Source organism: Brachycentrus maculatus, unplaced genomic scaffold (assembly GCF_059751285.1).
Source record: "Brachycentrus maculatus isolate JH-2025_06_01 unplaced genomic scaffold, ASM5975128v1 h1tg000305l, whole genome shotgun sequence".
NCBI classification, from domain to species: Eukaryota; Metazoa; Arthropoda; class Insecta; order Trichoptera; family Brachycentridae; genus Brachycentrus; species Brachycentrus maculatus.
In genome coordinates, this window is record NW_028281055.1 from 609869 (window position 1) to 628241 (window position 18373).

At 28.0% G+C, this 18373-nt stretch overlaps 2 protein-coding genes across 2 annotated transcripts in view; one reads left to right on the forward strand and one right to left on the reverse strand.

Moving 5' to 3' along the window:
• The window catches only part of LOC148304774 (acyl-CoA Delta-9 desaturase-like), a 129653-nt gene that overhangs the window by 27192 nt on the left and 84088 nt on the right, over positions 1-18373 (forward strand). The gene's annotated exons all lie outside the window — the stretch shown is intronic.
• The window catches only part of LOC148304775 (acyl-CoA Delta-9 desaturase-like), a 29000-nt gene that overhangs the window by 8862 nt on the left and 1765 nt on the right, over positions 1-18373 (reverse strand). The window contains exons 2-6 of the mRNA XM_088267758.1: positions 10287-10442; positions 6155-6264; positions 5160-5322; positions 3923-4096; positions 2050-2235 (exon numbers count right to left, since the gene is read on the reverse strand). Coding sequence (XP_088123884.1) covers positions 2050-2235; positions 3923-4096; positions 5160-5322; positions 6155-6264; positions 10287-10432 — 779 coding nt within the window. The 5' untranslated portion in view covers positions 10433-10442. The remainder of the gene's footprint in view (positions 1-2049; positions 2236-3922; positions 4097-5159; positions 5323-6154; positions 6265-10286; positions 10443-18373) is intronic.

An 18373-nucleotide genomic window follows, 5' to 3' on the forward strand; every position in this document is an offset into this window, starting at 1 on the left:
TCAAATACTATTGACGCACAACGCGTTTTGCAAAAATTAGAGTATCATCTGATAGAGTGATTAATATTGCGTATTTTAGGATTCTCATAAGAGACAAATATAGTTTTTGAGAGTGTGAAAAAATGAGCTCATCGATTTATCGTTGGGCCATTAGATCGATCACTGCGATTATGATTAAAGTTATAGCCTGAAAAAATAAATCAAATCCATCAACGACAGCCGATTAGTTTAGTAAGGAATTTTTCGTTTTTATCACATGGATAATTACTTATATTTTCTAATATTTTTTGTTGTGTGATCAACTTGTGAAACAAATAAAGCGAAAAAAAATTCATTGTGCATTATTGGTTAGACTTCAATTTATTATGGTAATTAAAATACTGTTTTACCATTATTTAGGCGTCTCATCTTTAAACGAAGCATCTATCGTTTTTATAAGAAAAAATATAAAAAAGGGTATTTACAGGTCTCATGACCTGTCATAGAGATCTTGGATACAAATAAAAGGGTCTCTGCTCAATAAAAGGTTTTCTCAATCCTACATCTATGTTCAACTGAAGTTAGCTAAATACTTGCATCTTTCAAACATTATTAAAATATGAATGATTTTATTACTTGATGCAATTAAATTAATGTTTTACTAAGTAATTCTCCAATTCGTTAACCATTTAATAGATTTAGCTTTTAACAAAGGGTATTGCATATATATATATATATATATATATATATATATATATATATATATATATATATATATATATATATATATATATATATATATATATATATATATATATATATATATATATATATATATATATATATATATATATATATATATATATATATATATATATATATATATATATATATATATATATATATATATATATATATATATATATATATATATATATATATATATATATATATATATATATATATATATATATATATATATATATATATATATATATATATATATATATATATATATATATATATATATATATATATATATATATATATATATATATATATATATATATATATATATATATATATATATATATATATATATATATATATATATATATATATATATATATATATATATATATATATATATATATATATATATATATATATATATATATATATATATATATATATATATATATATATATATATATATATATATATATATATATATATATATATATATATATATATATATATATATATATATATATATATATATATATATATATATATATATATATATATATATATATATATATATATATATATATATCATCCGAAGGGTCAATAATTTAACGCCTGAGAATGAATTACAACACTAAATAATTTTTAAAATTTTATTTTGTATGGCCATTAATTTTTTTAAAAATCTTTATCTAAAAAAAACAAATGATATATAAGTACAAAACATGTTTTTATGATAACCAATGTTCGAATAATATGAGATAACTATGTTTAAATCCAATACATTGTATCTTATCGACAAAAATTGTTGAATCAAAGTTATTTTTTCGTTACTGGTATTTTATCTTTATGTAAGTATCTAAAGAAAATCAATCAATCATTAGTACAATACGTAACATACGTATAATAGTAAAATTCTATTTTTACTTCAAATCAAGTTTTTTCTGCTCCTTTTCCAACTACAATACATTCGCTTCATAAATTTCTTTTACCGTTCTTCCCTCACTCATTAGTTCCACATGTCAAAACCATCTCAACACAACTTTCTTAATTTTATCGATAATGCTTATCTCAGCCTTGCATTATTTCCTTATTTCATCATTCAAACATCTATCATACAGCATGGGGTTATCAAAAGATGGCTGAAAGTAGACTGATTGCGTTTCGACTGCATTCAGTGTACTTTCAGTCATATTTTGCTTCACTTCCATACATCACAGCCCAAACTATTGATTTTTAATAATAGTGAAAAATCATATGAGAATATGTGATCGCCACAAACCCATTGGAAATAGGATAAGCCATGGCTTTTTGAATACTTACACGTCATAAGGTTGCATTCCTTTGACATGCGCAAAGCTGTTGACGAACCACGTCAGGTTGGAGATGATGACGAACTTCATGCACGCCACCACGTACCAAGATACCCAGAAGTCCTCCCCCCAGCACAGCCAAGGCACGAGTGTGGGCACCACAAAACACGCAACCGGACCAATGATGTCAAAATACCTGAAAGCGAAATATTTCAGAATCTTTCAGTGTGTACACAAATACCGGTTTCATCTCACAACTATTCACTTATTGGTACTTTGAAATAGACGTTTGTGAGATTATGGGTACAATAGTAAATTTAGCACATCATGTAACTTTTTTGAAGAGATTATGGAAAATGGGTACAATAGTGAATTTTGCACAGAGAATACTATTTTTATAGAGATGTTTGTGAGATTATAAGAAATGGGTACAATAGTGAATTATGGGCATCAAATAACCTTTTTTTATTAAGATGTTTATGAGATTGTGGGAAATGGGTACAAAGGTGAATTTTGCATTTCAAATATTTAAAAAAATATATATAATTGTGAGATTTTGGGAAATGGGTACAATAGTGAATTTTACACATCAAACAACTTTTTCATATGAAATGGGTACATTGATGAATTTTGAGCATCAAATAACCGTTTTTATAAATATGTTTATAAAATTTTGGGAAATGGGTACACTAGTGAATTTTGGACTTCAAATAACTTTTCGTTTGTAATGGAAATTATTGTGAGATTATGAAAAATGAGTACAACAGTAAATTTTGCCAATGGAAAAAGTTTTTTAAAGAGATTATTATGAGTTTATGGGAATTGGATTAAATTTTAAATTCTTCATAGTAATCACTCTTTTTACAAAAATGTTTATGAGATCAAGGGAAATGGGTTAAATAGTGAATTTTGCAAATTTAATAACTTTTTCCAAGAAATTATTGTGAGATTAAGGGAAAAAGGTACACTTGTGTATTTTACACATGAAATACCTTTTTTATAGAGATGTTTGTAAGATTATGTGAAATGGGTACAAAAGTGAATTTTGTACATCAAATGTCAGCGCCGTGGACTCAGAATGCTCAGAATTTCTCGATTTGAACCCACTCTACCACAATTTGATACCTATTTCTAAAAATGCGCCGCTTAGGGTCACAAAATAGTAACAAAATAACTCGATGAAAATCTTGATATAATTTACTCCTAAACAGAGACAAACCCAGAAATGGTAGCAAAGATTAGACACAATAAAATAGTGTAGTTAAGTCGTTGAATAATTAATAAAAAAAATCATATAAATAACTCCTAAGTCAAGACAATCCCTGAAATTATGAACAAAGATTTGGACAAACGAAAAATATTATAGTCAACTCGCAACAATAATCGATTACGAAAATTCTTGATATAAATAACTTAAACTGTGCAAAAAAATGTGAAAGATTTGGTCACTTTCGAAATACCATATACATAGTGGCCCATTAGTGTATATATCGCTTACTCCTTTCAAGAACGTCATAAATCAAAGAACTTGAATTTTCAGGAGAACCTTCTTACAGTTTAAAAATAAAATACAATGTATTAAAAATAAATATCAAGCCACTTATTGAACTTTTTACTGTACAGCAATTTTTTTTGGAAAAATATTGGGTTTATTTAAAAAAATAATTAAACAATACCTTTTCTTCAAAATGCAAAAATAACACTTTCTGCCCTGTAGCGGGTAAATATTATGTTAAAAATATGTCGCTTTTGCTGGGATATAGTACATTTTCTGCGCATTCCAAAAACATGCAACACTGAAAATTTACGATTTTTGATTTATGACGTTCGTAAAAGGAGTGAGCGATATGTAGATGTTAGATGAATAAAATTATACAACGTACTTGGTTTGAAACATAGCAATAGGGTCGTTCTTTATGTCAGACATGTCAATAGTCTTTCCTCCCTCCAGAACGTCTGGATGCTTGGTTACCAGCAGCCATCCTATGTGCGAGAAGAAGAACCCTCTTTTGGCATTATGAGGGTCTCCGTCGGTCTCACTGAACTTATGGTGACATCTGCAAAATAAACCATTAAACCCATGAGTTATTTTATATGACATGCCATCGTTTGTGAGGTTACATTGCCTATTAATTTATAGATGTGTTTAATTTGTAGAACTCCACTTCAATTTATGTTTTAAACGTTAAATGAAACATTCGTTTGAAAATGTCATAACAAGACGAAACAATTGTCAAAAAAATTGTGTTTTTTTTAAACAGTAAAATATAACTTAGTAGACTCAAAAAATCAGTGTTTGATCTAACATTTAATACATAAATTACATTGCCGATTGCTATTTCGTGTAACATTATTTATTTGTTAAAACTTTATGTACAATAAAATGTTAATTGGCAGGCTTATTGCTAAAAGCAACATCTTCCAACCAACCAAAAACAGACAAGTGATATTAGTTAAAATGATTGAAATATTCTTTAGCTGTTTACAATCAGATAGTGATTGAGCATCAAAAAACCATAAATTACAAATTACTGATGTATTAATTAAGCAACTACTTGAAAAAATAATGTTACCTATATTTTGTATTTGTAATCAAAAACATATTTTTTGATTCCACATACTAAGTTGTATTTTATTAACAAAAACACATTAAAAATACATATTTTGACAATTGTTTCGCCTAGTTATGGCATTATCAAACGAATGTTTAATATTGATAAGATACGAAGGACATTCGAAGAAGTTTGATAATGCCATAACTAGGTGAAACAATTGTCACAATATTAATTATTTATTTGTATTTGTTAATAAAATACAACTAAGTAGACTAGAAAAATCTGTTTCATTTAAAATTAATACATAAATTAAAATGGAGTTCTACAAATTAAACGCCTAATCAATAAATAAATGAATTACCTATATTAGTATAAAACTCACCGAGATTTTCTGTCTACGGGTTTCGAGACGTACCCGTCTTTTCTCTAACTACATATAATGTTGATCACATGCGATTTTGGTTGACCCGAGGACCAACATGCACTAGGGATTACAAAACCAACATGCACTAAGGGACGAGGTCTGACATGCACTAGATATATTATTTTGGATTGTTTTTTGTACCTGTGATCTCTGACCCATCTATAAATGCTGTTTTGGTTAGTAGTCGCATGTGCGTAGGCCAATATCAGTTTGAGTTGCCAAGTTGCCTTGAAAGACTTGTGTGACCAGAATCTGTGGCCTGCTGCAGTGATGCCCATCCCGCTGAGTAGTCCATATGGCCAACCTAAAGATTTACAAAAAAAATGAAGTTAGCCTCTTCGTGAGAACTTTATGTCGATGAACCAGAGCTACTTTATCGTCCCGAAGACTGAGTAGTGATTTGTTGATTTGATTTTGAATTTAAAAATCTTTATTATAAAAATAAACACATTGATGTCGTATGTGTGCTATTTATCTTATCCTTTCCCTGATATACTATAGACAAAAATGTGTGTGAAAATGTTGCGCGTCAGTCACATTAGAATTAAAACATTTTACGTTATTACAAAAAAATGCGTTATTTTCTTGCAAATAAATCAATACAATACATGGAGGATCAGGACCGTCGAGATGACGTTTAGAACTACACAAAACAAAGACAATTACACTCAAGTGATAGTCGATGTCAGGAGGATCTGACACGACACGCACAAAAGAAGAAAATTATAACAAAGTGACTTAATAATAATGAGATTTAAAAAAAGAATATACAAAAATATTAATAATATTAGTATATAGCCACTCATATTTTATTAATTGTTTTGGCATTAACTTTGTGGTAAGACATGTTACAATGATTAAAGAAAACACTTCGTTTTTTACAACTTGAGTTTTATTATAAACTACATGTTTCAGAAGTTAAACTTCCATCATTCAGGTCTGTATAATAACATACAGACCTGAATGATGGAAGTTTAACTTCTGAAACATGTAGTATATAATAAAACTCAAGTCGTAAAAAACGAAGTATTTTCTTTAATCAATATAACCACTCATCGGTGAGTGGTAATATACCAATATTTTTAACATTTTTGTAAAAAAATAAATAAGTATTTTAATATATTTTGAGGACATACCAAAGATCCATGTGGCCCATTTTGCGGCAGTAAAGTGCAGGTACACACCATATGCAAATGTCAGGTGCATGTATATGTAGACAATAATGTTTCTCCATTTATACTTGTAACTGAAAAAAATAAACGATTTTTGAAAACAAAATTTAAAGCCAAAAAATTAAATTTTAATCGATGAGAAATAGTGGTATTGTTATCATATATTTTCTTATTCGGTAGTCCTCAACAGTTTTAATTATTTTTATTTTTCATATTTTTTCTTATGCGGTAGAGTTTAACTGTTTTTTACTGTGAGTATTTATCAAGCGACCCTCGTACAAAAAACATACCGATACAGAAAGGTATTTAAAAAAAATCAATAATGGGTGAGTTTTGCACAAGGAGATTAATAATAAAAGTATATTTTGTGTTTATAAATTTTAATAATGATTTCGAATAACTTATAACGCGAAATTTTAGTAAAAAAAAACTACCTCAAGGGCGCTTTTCAAATGTTACGAGGAATTACTGTCAAGCAAAATTATATACATTCAAACAAAAAACCGTATAATAATAAATTTGTGTACATAATAATTTAAAAAAAATCTGTTTCATAGTTATCATTGAACACATTTATAAGATTATTAACATAAACATTTATATTATCTCCATAGAAAAAAGTTATTTACTGATTTCTTTGGAATTTTGCAGAAACGTCGTCTTAAAATACCTTCGCGTCTGTTTTTTATATACCTATGACGGGCAAAAACATTATTTTTTTGAAAAACAGTTTTTTGACCACAATGGCAGCGTCATCTGTTAAACGTAAACGCAATTCACCCAATAAGTACTTAACATTACTCTTCGCGGACAGCATACTTTTAGACGTGTATATGTATTAAGCATATTTTGTGTTTTCTATTTTATTTATTTTACATTTGACCAGATTGAGCCATAGCAACGAATTGCCGGGTATAGTTATTAAAAATAATAATTAAAATAAACAATACTCATATTGTACATATACAATGGAAGGTAGATTACGCATTTAGAAGTCATTTTTCGTTACACCCAGAATTTAAAACAAATATTGTGAAATTCTAAAAAATAAACAAAACAATTTTAAAACAAAGTTTGTTTAATCAATTAGACGATATTACACATATCAAAAAGCAAGGTTTCAATTGATTAAAACCGGTTAGGAAAAAGCAAAAATTAACATTTTAATATAAATTTTATTTTAACTATTCGTCAGGCTTTTAATTTGACTTGACTTGTTGTCGAGGTCAAGTTCACATTAAGAGGGGAGCAAACAAATTCCCCTCTCTTATTGCCGAAGTGACGTCAGTATTTTAAACCGGTGAAGTGATATGATACCAAGTTATTTCCACAATTTTAAAAAGATAATTTTTCATTTGGAATTCTCCTAGTTTCTAGTTATTATGATCTAAATTGTGTTAGTCATTTGACGAACTATTAATTTGAAATATTTAATTAAATTATGTTGGTCATTTGACGAACTATTTATTTTAAATTTGAAATCAAATTGAGTTATAGTCATTTGACAAACTATTAATTTGAAATATTAAATCAAATTGCGTTAGTCATTTGACGAACTATTTATTTGAAATATTAATTCAAATTAAGTTAGTCATTTGACGAGCTATTTATTTGAAATATTAAATTCAATTGTGTTAGTCATTTGACGAACTATTTATTTGAAATACTAACTCAAATTGCGTTACTCATTTGACGAACTATTTATTTGAAATATAAACTCAAATTGCGTTAGTCATTTGACGAACTATTTATTTGAAATATTAAATTCAATTGTGTTACTCATTTGACGAACTATTTATTTGGAATATTAAATTCAATTGTGTTAGTCATTTGATGAACTATTTATTTGAAATATTAAATTAAATTGTGTTAGTCATTTGACGAACTATTTATTTGAAATTTTAATTTAAATTGTATTTATTTGATGAACTCTTTATTTGAACAGTCTTTTTCTTCTACGAAAACAATAATCAAGATTGACACCCACGAGGAACAACGAAGGTGTCAGAAGTAAACTTAGTATCATCCACCAAATCTGGAATGTTGTAATTAGATCCAATAAAAAACTACTTCGATCGAAGTCCTCCAAGAACATGAATATAATATTCACAACATTTTTTGGTGTGTTCAAATCCTTATTCACAATTGTGGATTTTTCCACTCAAAAGTTAATTTTACATTTTCGAAGTTATTCATACATTTTGTTCCTATGTGGAAAACCCCGAATTTGTGAACAAGAATTTGGTCCCACTCAAAAATTTTAAAATAATCTGGTCAAATAATACGCTGCATAGAATTTGAATATCATGTTTTCAGACGTTTCCCAGCATCTTGCATACATCTACAGACAACAAGAAGGTCTGTGCAACATAAAAAGATTTCAAACCAACCATTGATGGCTCTAGTAAACTCACACATTAAGCGACATAAGATTTATGATACATGTAAGAGTTCCAAAAATTTGAGAAGTGTGGTTGTCATGGGTAGAATGGCGAATGTTACTCATATGTAAAGTGATCACTTAACTAGCCCATAACAGGTCATAAGCCTTGTTGTACCCAGACTTCACTTTCACTTTTCATCTTTGTGAGATATCAAAAAAAAAAAAATTTAATAAAAATAAAAGTATTTGCCTTCAAGACTTCCCTCTTAAAAAACATGCTTCCGTCACTACTTTCCATGAATATTTTTTATAGCAAATAAATAATCAAGTATGACACATCTTAGGTTGTTAGTTTGTCAGCAGGTGTGAAAAAAACTTAGTTGTTGTACAAATATAGCACCTTAACAAAGTGGAATTCCTAAAAATATATAAACATTGGTCCAAAGATTATTATTATACGGTGAGATAAAAACTAGCACCTCATATGTTTTATATGCATGAAAGAAAATCTTCGAAATACTCTGCGCACAATAAATTCTTCATCGTTACATCGTTGGCATACGAAACGAGTTTTCACCCCATAGCCGCTATGGTGGCATTTTGATCAAGCAAGTCATTAAGTACCTAATGAAAAGTTCTTTGAGATTTAAAAATGATTTTGCAATAGCGAAATGTAATATCAAATAATTCCGACAAGACTTCAAATGAACCAAATGTTTCAATAATCTCCTACAAATTCATAATAATAAATTAAATGACTCCGGGTAGTGCTCGGAAAACGATGTAAACCTAGGTTTATTGGGGTTAACTTAGCATTATCCAATTCTGTTGGGTAAACTTCGTAGTTTACCCGTGTACATCTAGATCTACACAATGCTGATTGGATAATGTTAGAAAAACGTAGACAATATAAGTGCACAGTCAGGGCAAAGGAACATTGTAAAGTAGATTTTTAAACCCTAAACTGTCCTAACCTATGTTTTTAATATTGAGAGCATTAACTTTGTGGATCATCTTGATATATTATTTCGAGAAATAAAAATACTTTGTGTTCTGATCCACTCACATTTTTATTAACCAACTAGTTTCGGCAACAACCTGTTGCCCTCTTCAGGGTTACATTTATTACTAGTGATAAATGTAACCCTGAAGAGGGCAACAGGTTGCTGCCGAAACTAGTTGGTTAATAAAAATGTGGGTGGATCAGAACACAAAGTATTTTTATTTCTCGAAATAATATGTCCTAACCTAACCTAATATTACCCGGCCAATGTTGGGTAAACTGCAAATTCCAATTTATTTTTGTCAGTTTTCGAACATTACCCGAGAGGATTGGGTATTAACGTTTACCCGGATTAACCTAGGTTTACTTCGCATTCTAGCATTACCTGTAACATATACATGTTAATTGAACAATTATACAAATATTTTTTTTGATATTTATTAAGTATAAACACTTAACATTAAGTGTAAGTCCCTTTCCAAGCATAAGAGCTTAGTATTTTTTTGAGGGGCTATAAAATAAAATAAAATAACTAGTATAAAATATGTTAGAAGTTGAAATGTCTAATAAATGAATTGAATAATAATACTTGATGTTACTATGTTTAATTGAAAAAAATAAAAACAGAAATATGTTTTCGCAGATAAAATATCCATGCTTAAGAAAAAAAAGTTAGGAAGCAAAGAACTTCCTTATTATTTAAATCTTACTCGTATTTTGTGTGAACGAATGGAGCCCTCCTACTGGAATATTTGTACTGAGTCTTAGGGGGTTCATCTGACGTCTTCTGGATTTCTGTGGTGTTCGTGGCTTCCGACATGAGCAGGTTGTTTGGAACCATCATCCCTGGCGTCATTTTGAGTGACCTTAAATAAAAAAAAATCCCCGTAATATTTTTTTATGCGTCGCAGGTAAAGTGCGTCACATCACCGTATTGAGAATGTGGACAAGATAAAGGGAATGCAAACTAAAAGTTCTTTCAGTGTCCGATCACAATAGAGAAAGATAACTTTCTAAATACCTTAATACAGGCAGTAATCCAACTACCCATTTAAGTATCCACCCTTTTTTCTGAACCTAATTCTAGAATTGCGGTTATAATTTCTAAAATGATAAAATTAAACGCATTTAAACTTTGATATTTTTAAAATAAATTGTTTTTACAACATTTTGAGTGTGTCCAAATACTTGTTCACAAAATCTGGATTATCTGGTGTCCAAATACTTGTTCACAAAATTGGCTTTAATAATAAGAATGAAAATGGTATTTTCTGGCGATTCTCATGTGTGTGATTATAATCCAGGATTCGGACCTCACATACTAATATAAGAGTTTCTGCTTAGTAAAAAGCTTCTTTACATCTCGCCAATAGATGTCTCTAGTGAAGTTCAAGAACAAGGTTTCTAAATTTGAACCAATTTAGAAACCTTGTTCATATATACAGAACTTCCAAGAATTTGAATTGTGTGGTTGTCAATAATGGGTAGAATTGGTGAATGTTACACGTGTGTAAAGTGATTACTTAAACCAGCCTATGACGGTCGTCAGCCCCGTGAATGCCCAGACTTCCATATTCTTCTTCATCTTTGATGAGATGTCAAAAAATAATATAAATTGTTTTTAAAAGTTATTATTTATTATTATTATTTTGTTTGTAAATATAAATAAGAATTAACACTGGCAGAAACATCCTCTTAGGGTGACTGCCAAATAAAACAGTAAAAAATAAATATTTATATATAACTCCACCAATTTAATACAATATTTTCAATATTAACAATGTTTATTTCATACAAGTTTGCTTGTTTATTCGACCTTTTACAGCTTTCGTCCATTAATAGACATTTTTATTACTCTCCCATCCCTTATCTGCATCAAATGGTGCAAAGGCTACTGCATTGAATCAACACAATGTTACATTTTTTGTTAATTACTTGATGTCAAGATGATCAGTTCTCTACCAAGTAGATTTTAAGAAACAGTGGTATTTCCTAAGAAAAACTTGAATTAAAAATGGATAGATTTTACCACAAAGTCACTGCCGGATCAATTAATGAAATTATTCCAAAAAGTTAAAGCCAGATTAACAATTTATATGAATTTATTTTGTATTTGATTTTTGTCGCCTTGGTTTATAAATAAAAAAAATACAAATACATCTTATTACCAGTTCGAATGGTGAAATAATGATAATGCATGGTTGTGATAAGCATTATCGATACAATTAAGAAAAGTGTAATGAGATAGTTTGAATATGTGGAACGAATGAGTAAGGAAAGATAGCAAGTGTCTTTGCCTAGAATTTGTCACTTGAAAATAACATGGAATTATAAAGAGTAAACCCACTCACAAGTAGGTACAAACTATAAAACTTTAAAAGTCGGAGCCTAAGTAGAACCATGATTAGAGGTGTTGCATAAGCCGTAGCTAGATTTCAGAGTCACATATCAAGTACTTGAAAGTTAATAAATCAGGAGTAGGATAAATCAACGGGTTTGTATGAATAGATACAGGAAACTGGAAGAAGCGAAGATTGTTTGTGAAAACAGATTGGTTTGGAGTTCTATTCTCTCTGCCTACCCCTTCGAGGAAGCAGCGTCATGTTTAGTCCATCATAAAAATATTTATACTTATTCACATTCCCTGATTCATTCGTTTGTAACTAATTGCCATTCATCACAAAAATAGACACCTGAGTTTTTAATCAAAGCTCTGTCAACCTCCAATTCTTTATTTTTTGCTGTAAAGTTATTAATTTTTTGAATGAACTAATCTTGAGGAAGAAGCTGTTTGGTTTTTAACTAGTCGACATTAAAATAAAGTTAAAATAAGAGATAAAGTGGTTTTGAAAGAATTTTTTTTTGTGTTAAAAAGTGGAAAAACACATTGTTAGGGCTTTGAATATCGATTATATATGGTAATTTAATAACTAAGAATGTACAGATAAAATAAGGTAAATTATTACCTGCTAAATAATGAGTATAAACTGTATAACTCTACTGTATAAATTAAGTAGGGCTTTTTCATATAACGGAAATAGTATTATAAAATAAATGGATTCTATAATTATTTTTATATACGTCACACAAAAAAAAATCAATTATCTTCAAGGAAACATTACAACTTAAGCATTCACGAATAATTTTAAAAGGGATTATCTAATTTTTTACTTCCTCATTTAAATTTATTAAAATTTAAGGTAATTTTTTAGATTATACAATTATATTGTACTTTGATAAGATGTAGGTTCTATTTAAAGTTACAATGTACTCACATCTTTTAAAGTATATATTTATAAATATATTTTAATATCATTGAAATATCGTGTTATATTTTCCTTGATATCAAGGTAAACATACTATTCTTATACTATCAGAGTTTTTTTAGGAAAATAATTTACAAAACTCGCGCAACGCATTTTGATAATGGGTACTATTTCTTAAGGTTAAAGTCATCAATGTTTTCAATGTTGCCAGGAAAGAAAGTGAAATAATTCAGAAATTATATTTACACCCACATCGAGGACTATATCCATCCTGCTGTTGGTCTACAGTCTCGTTTGTTCATATAAAATGGCTCGGGAGTCCTGGTAAGATAACTATTTTTTTTAGAAAAATCGGAAGTTATATGCATTAAGGGGGACTTTCAAACACACAATTCAGAAGGCAACCGCCTGCATAAGAAGCAAGACGTGTCTCCATGCATAATTATTTTTACGAATATACATATATTGAAAAATACTTGAAAGTGGTCAGGTTGGGAGTCAAAACAATCGGCGGGTATGTATGAGGAGATGCATGAACGTGGAAGAGGCGAAGAATGTTTGCAAGGACAGAGTGGTGTGGCGTTCTATTCTCTATTCTACCCCTGCGGGAAAGCGGCGTGATGGTTAGTTCGTTAGTTAGTTACATATATTGAATTTTCGTAACTCTTTTTTTTGAAAATCACATATTTATTTCGAAGACAAACGTATTTTTTCAATACAAAACGTACGTTTATATTTACAAATAAAAAATTCGAAAAAAGATCGATAACCAAAGAAGGTTGTAAATATAAGATTATATGAAAACACTGCCAGATTTTATGTATTATGCATAATATCATTTGTTTGCAAACGTATCAACCATTTAAGGCGAGATATTTGATAGCCCGAAACTTAATTTTCTTAATTTTCTTATTAAATTTACCGTAATTATTATTTTTGCTTAAAACACCACATTTGTGTTGAAAAAATAAGCTTTTTTTCGAAATAAATATAAAATTTTGCAAAGATAACAGTTATTGAAAGGTAAAAGTTAAAAACAATGGTAAAAATATTTTTTTCAATACAATATAATTATATTTATATATTTATAAATATATATATATATATATATATATATATATATATATATATATATATATATATATATATATATATATATATATATATATATATATATATATATATATATATTTATTTATTTATAAATATATATATATATATATATATATATATATTTATATATATATATATATATATATATATATATATACATATATATATATATATATATATATATATATATATATATGTATGTATTTATCTATATATATGTATATATATATAGATATATATAAATTGTGCGAGGAAAAACTTGTGGCCCCTAACGCAGCCGGTCGCTTACTGAATTGTATGTTTGAGAGAATCCCATTAAGTTCAATATATCCGCTGTTAATCTACCACGTGCATACCACATGATTTAATATTCTCCGAACAACAATAACCGGTTTCTTCCACATGTGTCTCTTTGGAAGACGATCGCTTTCATAATGTGTTCATTTAAAAGTTGGTTATGTAATTTAAATAAATTATAAACTTTATACTATTCTTTTAGTACCTTTAAACGGACGGCAGTTTTATTATCTGTATGACTACTCACCGATATTGAATAATTTTGCTTCTAATGTGATGTGAGGTAACGTAGAAAGGATACATATCAAGGATATGCTAAATTTCATCATAATGCCTGCGCCACACTTTAGCGCAAATATTTGAAAAGTATCTCTTATATTCTCCTTCTCCTTCCTGCTAAATCTTTTATTTTATATAATACCCTTTTTTTTAATCTCTGAATGTTTTTTAATAGTTTTATAACATACATGTGGAATTGTTTAATTGGCTTTTTTTTACAACATTTTGAGTGTGTCCAAATACTTGTTCACAAAATCTGGATTATCTCCAATTACAGGAGTTATTTTCATATTATTTTTTGACATCTCATCAAAGATGAAGAATAATATGGAAGTCTGGGCATTTACGGGGCTTACGACCGTCATAGGCTGGTTTAAGTGATCACTTTACACACGTGTAACATTCACCAATTCTACCCATTATTGACAACCACACTACTCAAATTCTTGGAAGTTCTATATATATGAAACAATTTAGAAACTTTGTTCTTGAATCACTAGAACTTCACTAGAGACATCTATTGGTGAGATGTAAAGAAGCTTTTTTATTAAGCAGAAACTCTTATATTAGTATGTGAGATCCGAATCCTGGATTATAATCACACACATGGCTTATGACCTATGACGGTCGTAAGCCCCGTAAATGCCCAGACTTCCATATTATTCTTCATCTTTGATGAGATGTAATAATATGAAAATTAATATGAAAATTAAAATTAAATAAAAAAAATAATATGAAAATAACTCCTGTAATTGGAGATAATCCAGATTTTGTGAACAAGTATTTGGACACACTCAAAATGTTGTAAATAAATTATCTGGTCAAATTATAAGCTTAATAATAAAAATGAAAATGGTATTTTCTGGCGTTTCTCATGTGTGTGATTATAATCCAGGATTTGGATCTCACATACTAATATAAGAGTTTCTGCTTAATAAAAAAGCTTCTTTACATCTCACCAATAGATGTCTCTAGTGAAGTTCTAGTGATTCAAGAACAAAGTTTCTAAATTGTTTCATATATATAGAACTTCCAAGAATTTGAGTAGTGTGGTTGTCAATAATGGGTAGAATTGGTGAATGTTACACGTGTGTAAAGTGATCACTTAAACCAGCCTATGACGGTCGTAAGCCCCGTAAATGCCCAGACTTCCATATTATTCTTCATCTTTGATGAGATTTCAAAAAATAATATGGCTTTTTTTTAACGTAACTATTTTTTGTTAATGTAATATAATGTCTATTATTATTAATGTAACTATTGTTTATTATATCATTTTTTTAAATGTAAGCTGTACAATTTTCGAATAAACAAAAAAATATACATATTTATATATATATATATATATATATATGTATATATATATATATATATATATATATATATATATATATATATATATATATATATATATATATATATATATATATATATATATATATATATATATATATATATATATATATATATATATATATATATATATATATATATATATATATGTATAAATATAATTTTATATATTTATATAAATATAATTTTATATATTTATATAAATATTTGCTTACATATTTATTGCCACTATCACCAATTTAATAAACAATGACTAAATATGGTCTCAGTTTTATTTGTTGGCATTTCATTGTCTTTTTCACTAATAAACTATCCTAAATCACTCCGCTTTTTCGCAGGAATAGGCAGAGAGAATATGTAGAACACCACACCAGTTGGTATATTTAAAAACATTTTTTTTGCACACAAAATTTTGAGTGTGTCTAAATACTTGTTCACAAATCTGGATTGTCAAGTTTTGGCATCACAAGTTTGGGCATTTACAGGGCTTACGACCGTCATAGGCTGGTACAAGTGATTTCTTTACACACGTGTAACATTGACAACCTCACTGCTCAAATTCTTGAAACTTCTCGATATATTGATCAAACTCGAATCACAGTGTGCGAGAGTTTACTGGAAACATCTATGGTGAGATGAGGAAAGTTTTTATTAAGCAGAGAATCTTTCATTTGTATGTGAGGTTCGAAACCTGGATTATATTTACAAACTTTAATTTATTTTATTATTTAATTCATTTACAACATTTTGAGTGTTTCCAAATACTTGTTTAAATGAGTTGACTGAAGTTTTAAAAAATCTGTAAGCTTTATCTAGGAAGTTTAAAAAAGCGTCTTTAAAAGCCCTTTTCAGGCTTACAGGAAAACCATTCAATGTAGAATACTAAAAAAACATATTCTCGTTTTTACAAGTCAAAAAATTCGCACTGTAATGAATAAAGGTTGAATTAGGACTTTCTGTATTTTTTTTCGAAATGGGATTTCAATGAAATCACTGAAAGCTGAATATACTTTGATAAAATTTAATTAAATACCGTAGGGGTTCACGTTTTGTTTCAGTTTTTCCAATTACATTTTTTGTGTGTTAAAAATATTTACGGCTAACTAAAAAGCTGATTGAAATATTTATTGCTTAAAATATTTATCATGTGTGTATAACTTCCATTCTTATTTTTATATAAATGAATAAGATTAAAGAAATGATAAATTTATAAACTTACTTAATAAAAATTAATGATAAACTTCCGTTTATATAATTTCATTATTTTATTTTTACTATTTTCACTCTTAAAAAATTGCATTCAATCAATGATGTTGATTTTTGGAAGACACTTTAATAATGGGCTAAATAAATATAATACGCTAGAAATTTTAATTTTTTTAATTAATTTTTAAAATAAATTTGTGGAGGTCCATTTTTATATATGCGTGTGATACGTGTTTTGATGCTTCAAAGCCGGACTTTCATATTCTTCTTCATGAATGGTGAGATGTAAATAATAAAAAAAGTGGTATTTACCCTTAAAATACAACAAATAAATATCAAAATTTCTAATAAAAAGTGAGATTATTTAAGTAAGATTTCTATAGAGAATAGAGAAGTACCATTTTTCTTGGAAAATATCACATTTCTGATAAGTAGTGGTATTAACCCAGTACAATTATAAAATATACTTACAACATTTTGAGTGTGTTCTCACTTGTTCACAAAATCTGGATTATCTCAAATAACAGGAGTTATTTTCATATTATTTTTTTAAATCTCATCAAAGATGAAGATAAGAGTTCCTGCTTGATAAAAAGCTTCTTTACGTCTCACCAATAGATGTCTCTAGTGAAGTTCTAGTGATTCAAGAACAAGGTTTCTAAATTGGTTCATATATATAGAACTTCCAAGAATTTGATTAGTGTGGTTGTCAATAATGGGTAGAATTGGTGAATGTTACACGTGTGTAAAGTGATCACTTAAACCAGCCCATGACAATTGTTAGCCCCGTAAATGCCCAGGCTTTCATATTCTTCTTCATCTTTGATGAGATGTCAAAAAATAATATATAATAAACTTTTATATATTCTAATAATTTTTTGTCATCTTAACTATTTTAGCTTTAAAAAAAGTTAAACATCGTTGTTTGGTATTTACATATCGCCCACTCCTTTCAAGAACGTCATAAATAAAAAATTGTTAATTTTCAGTTGTGTTTTCGGAATGCCCAGAAAATGTTCTATATCCCAGCAAAAGAGGCATATTTTTAATTTAATATTTACCCTCTACATGGCAGAAAGTGTTGAGAAAAAAATGTATTGTTTAAATTTTTTTTTAATATATACTAAATATTTTTTAAATGGAGAAAAAATCTTCAGGTTTTACCTAAAAAGACCTGTCGCGCAGTAAAAAAGTTTAATAAGTGGCTTGATATAATTTTTAATACATTGTATTTTTAAACTTTAAAAACGTTCTCCTGAAAAATCAAGTTTTTTGATTTACGA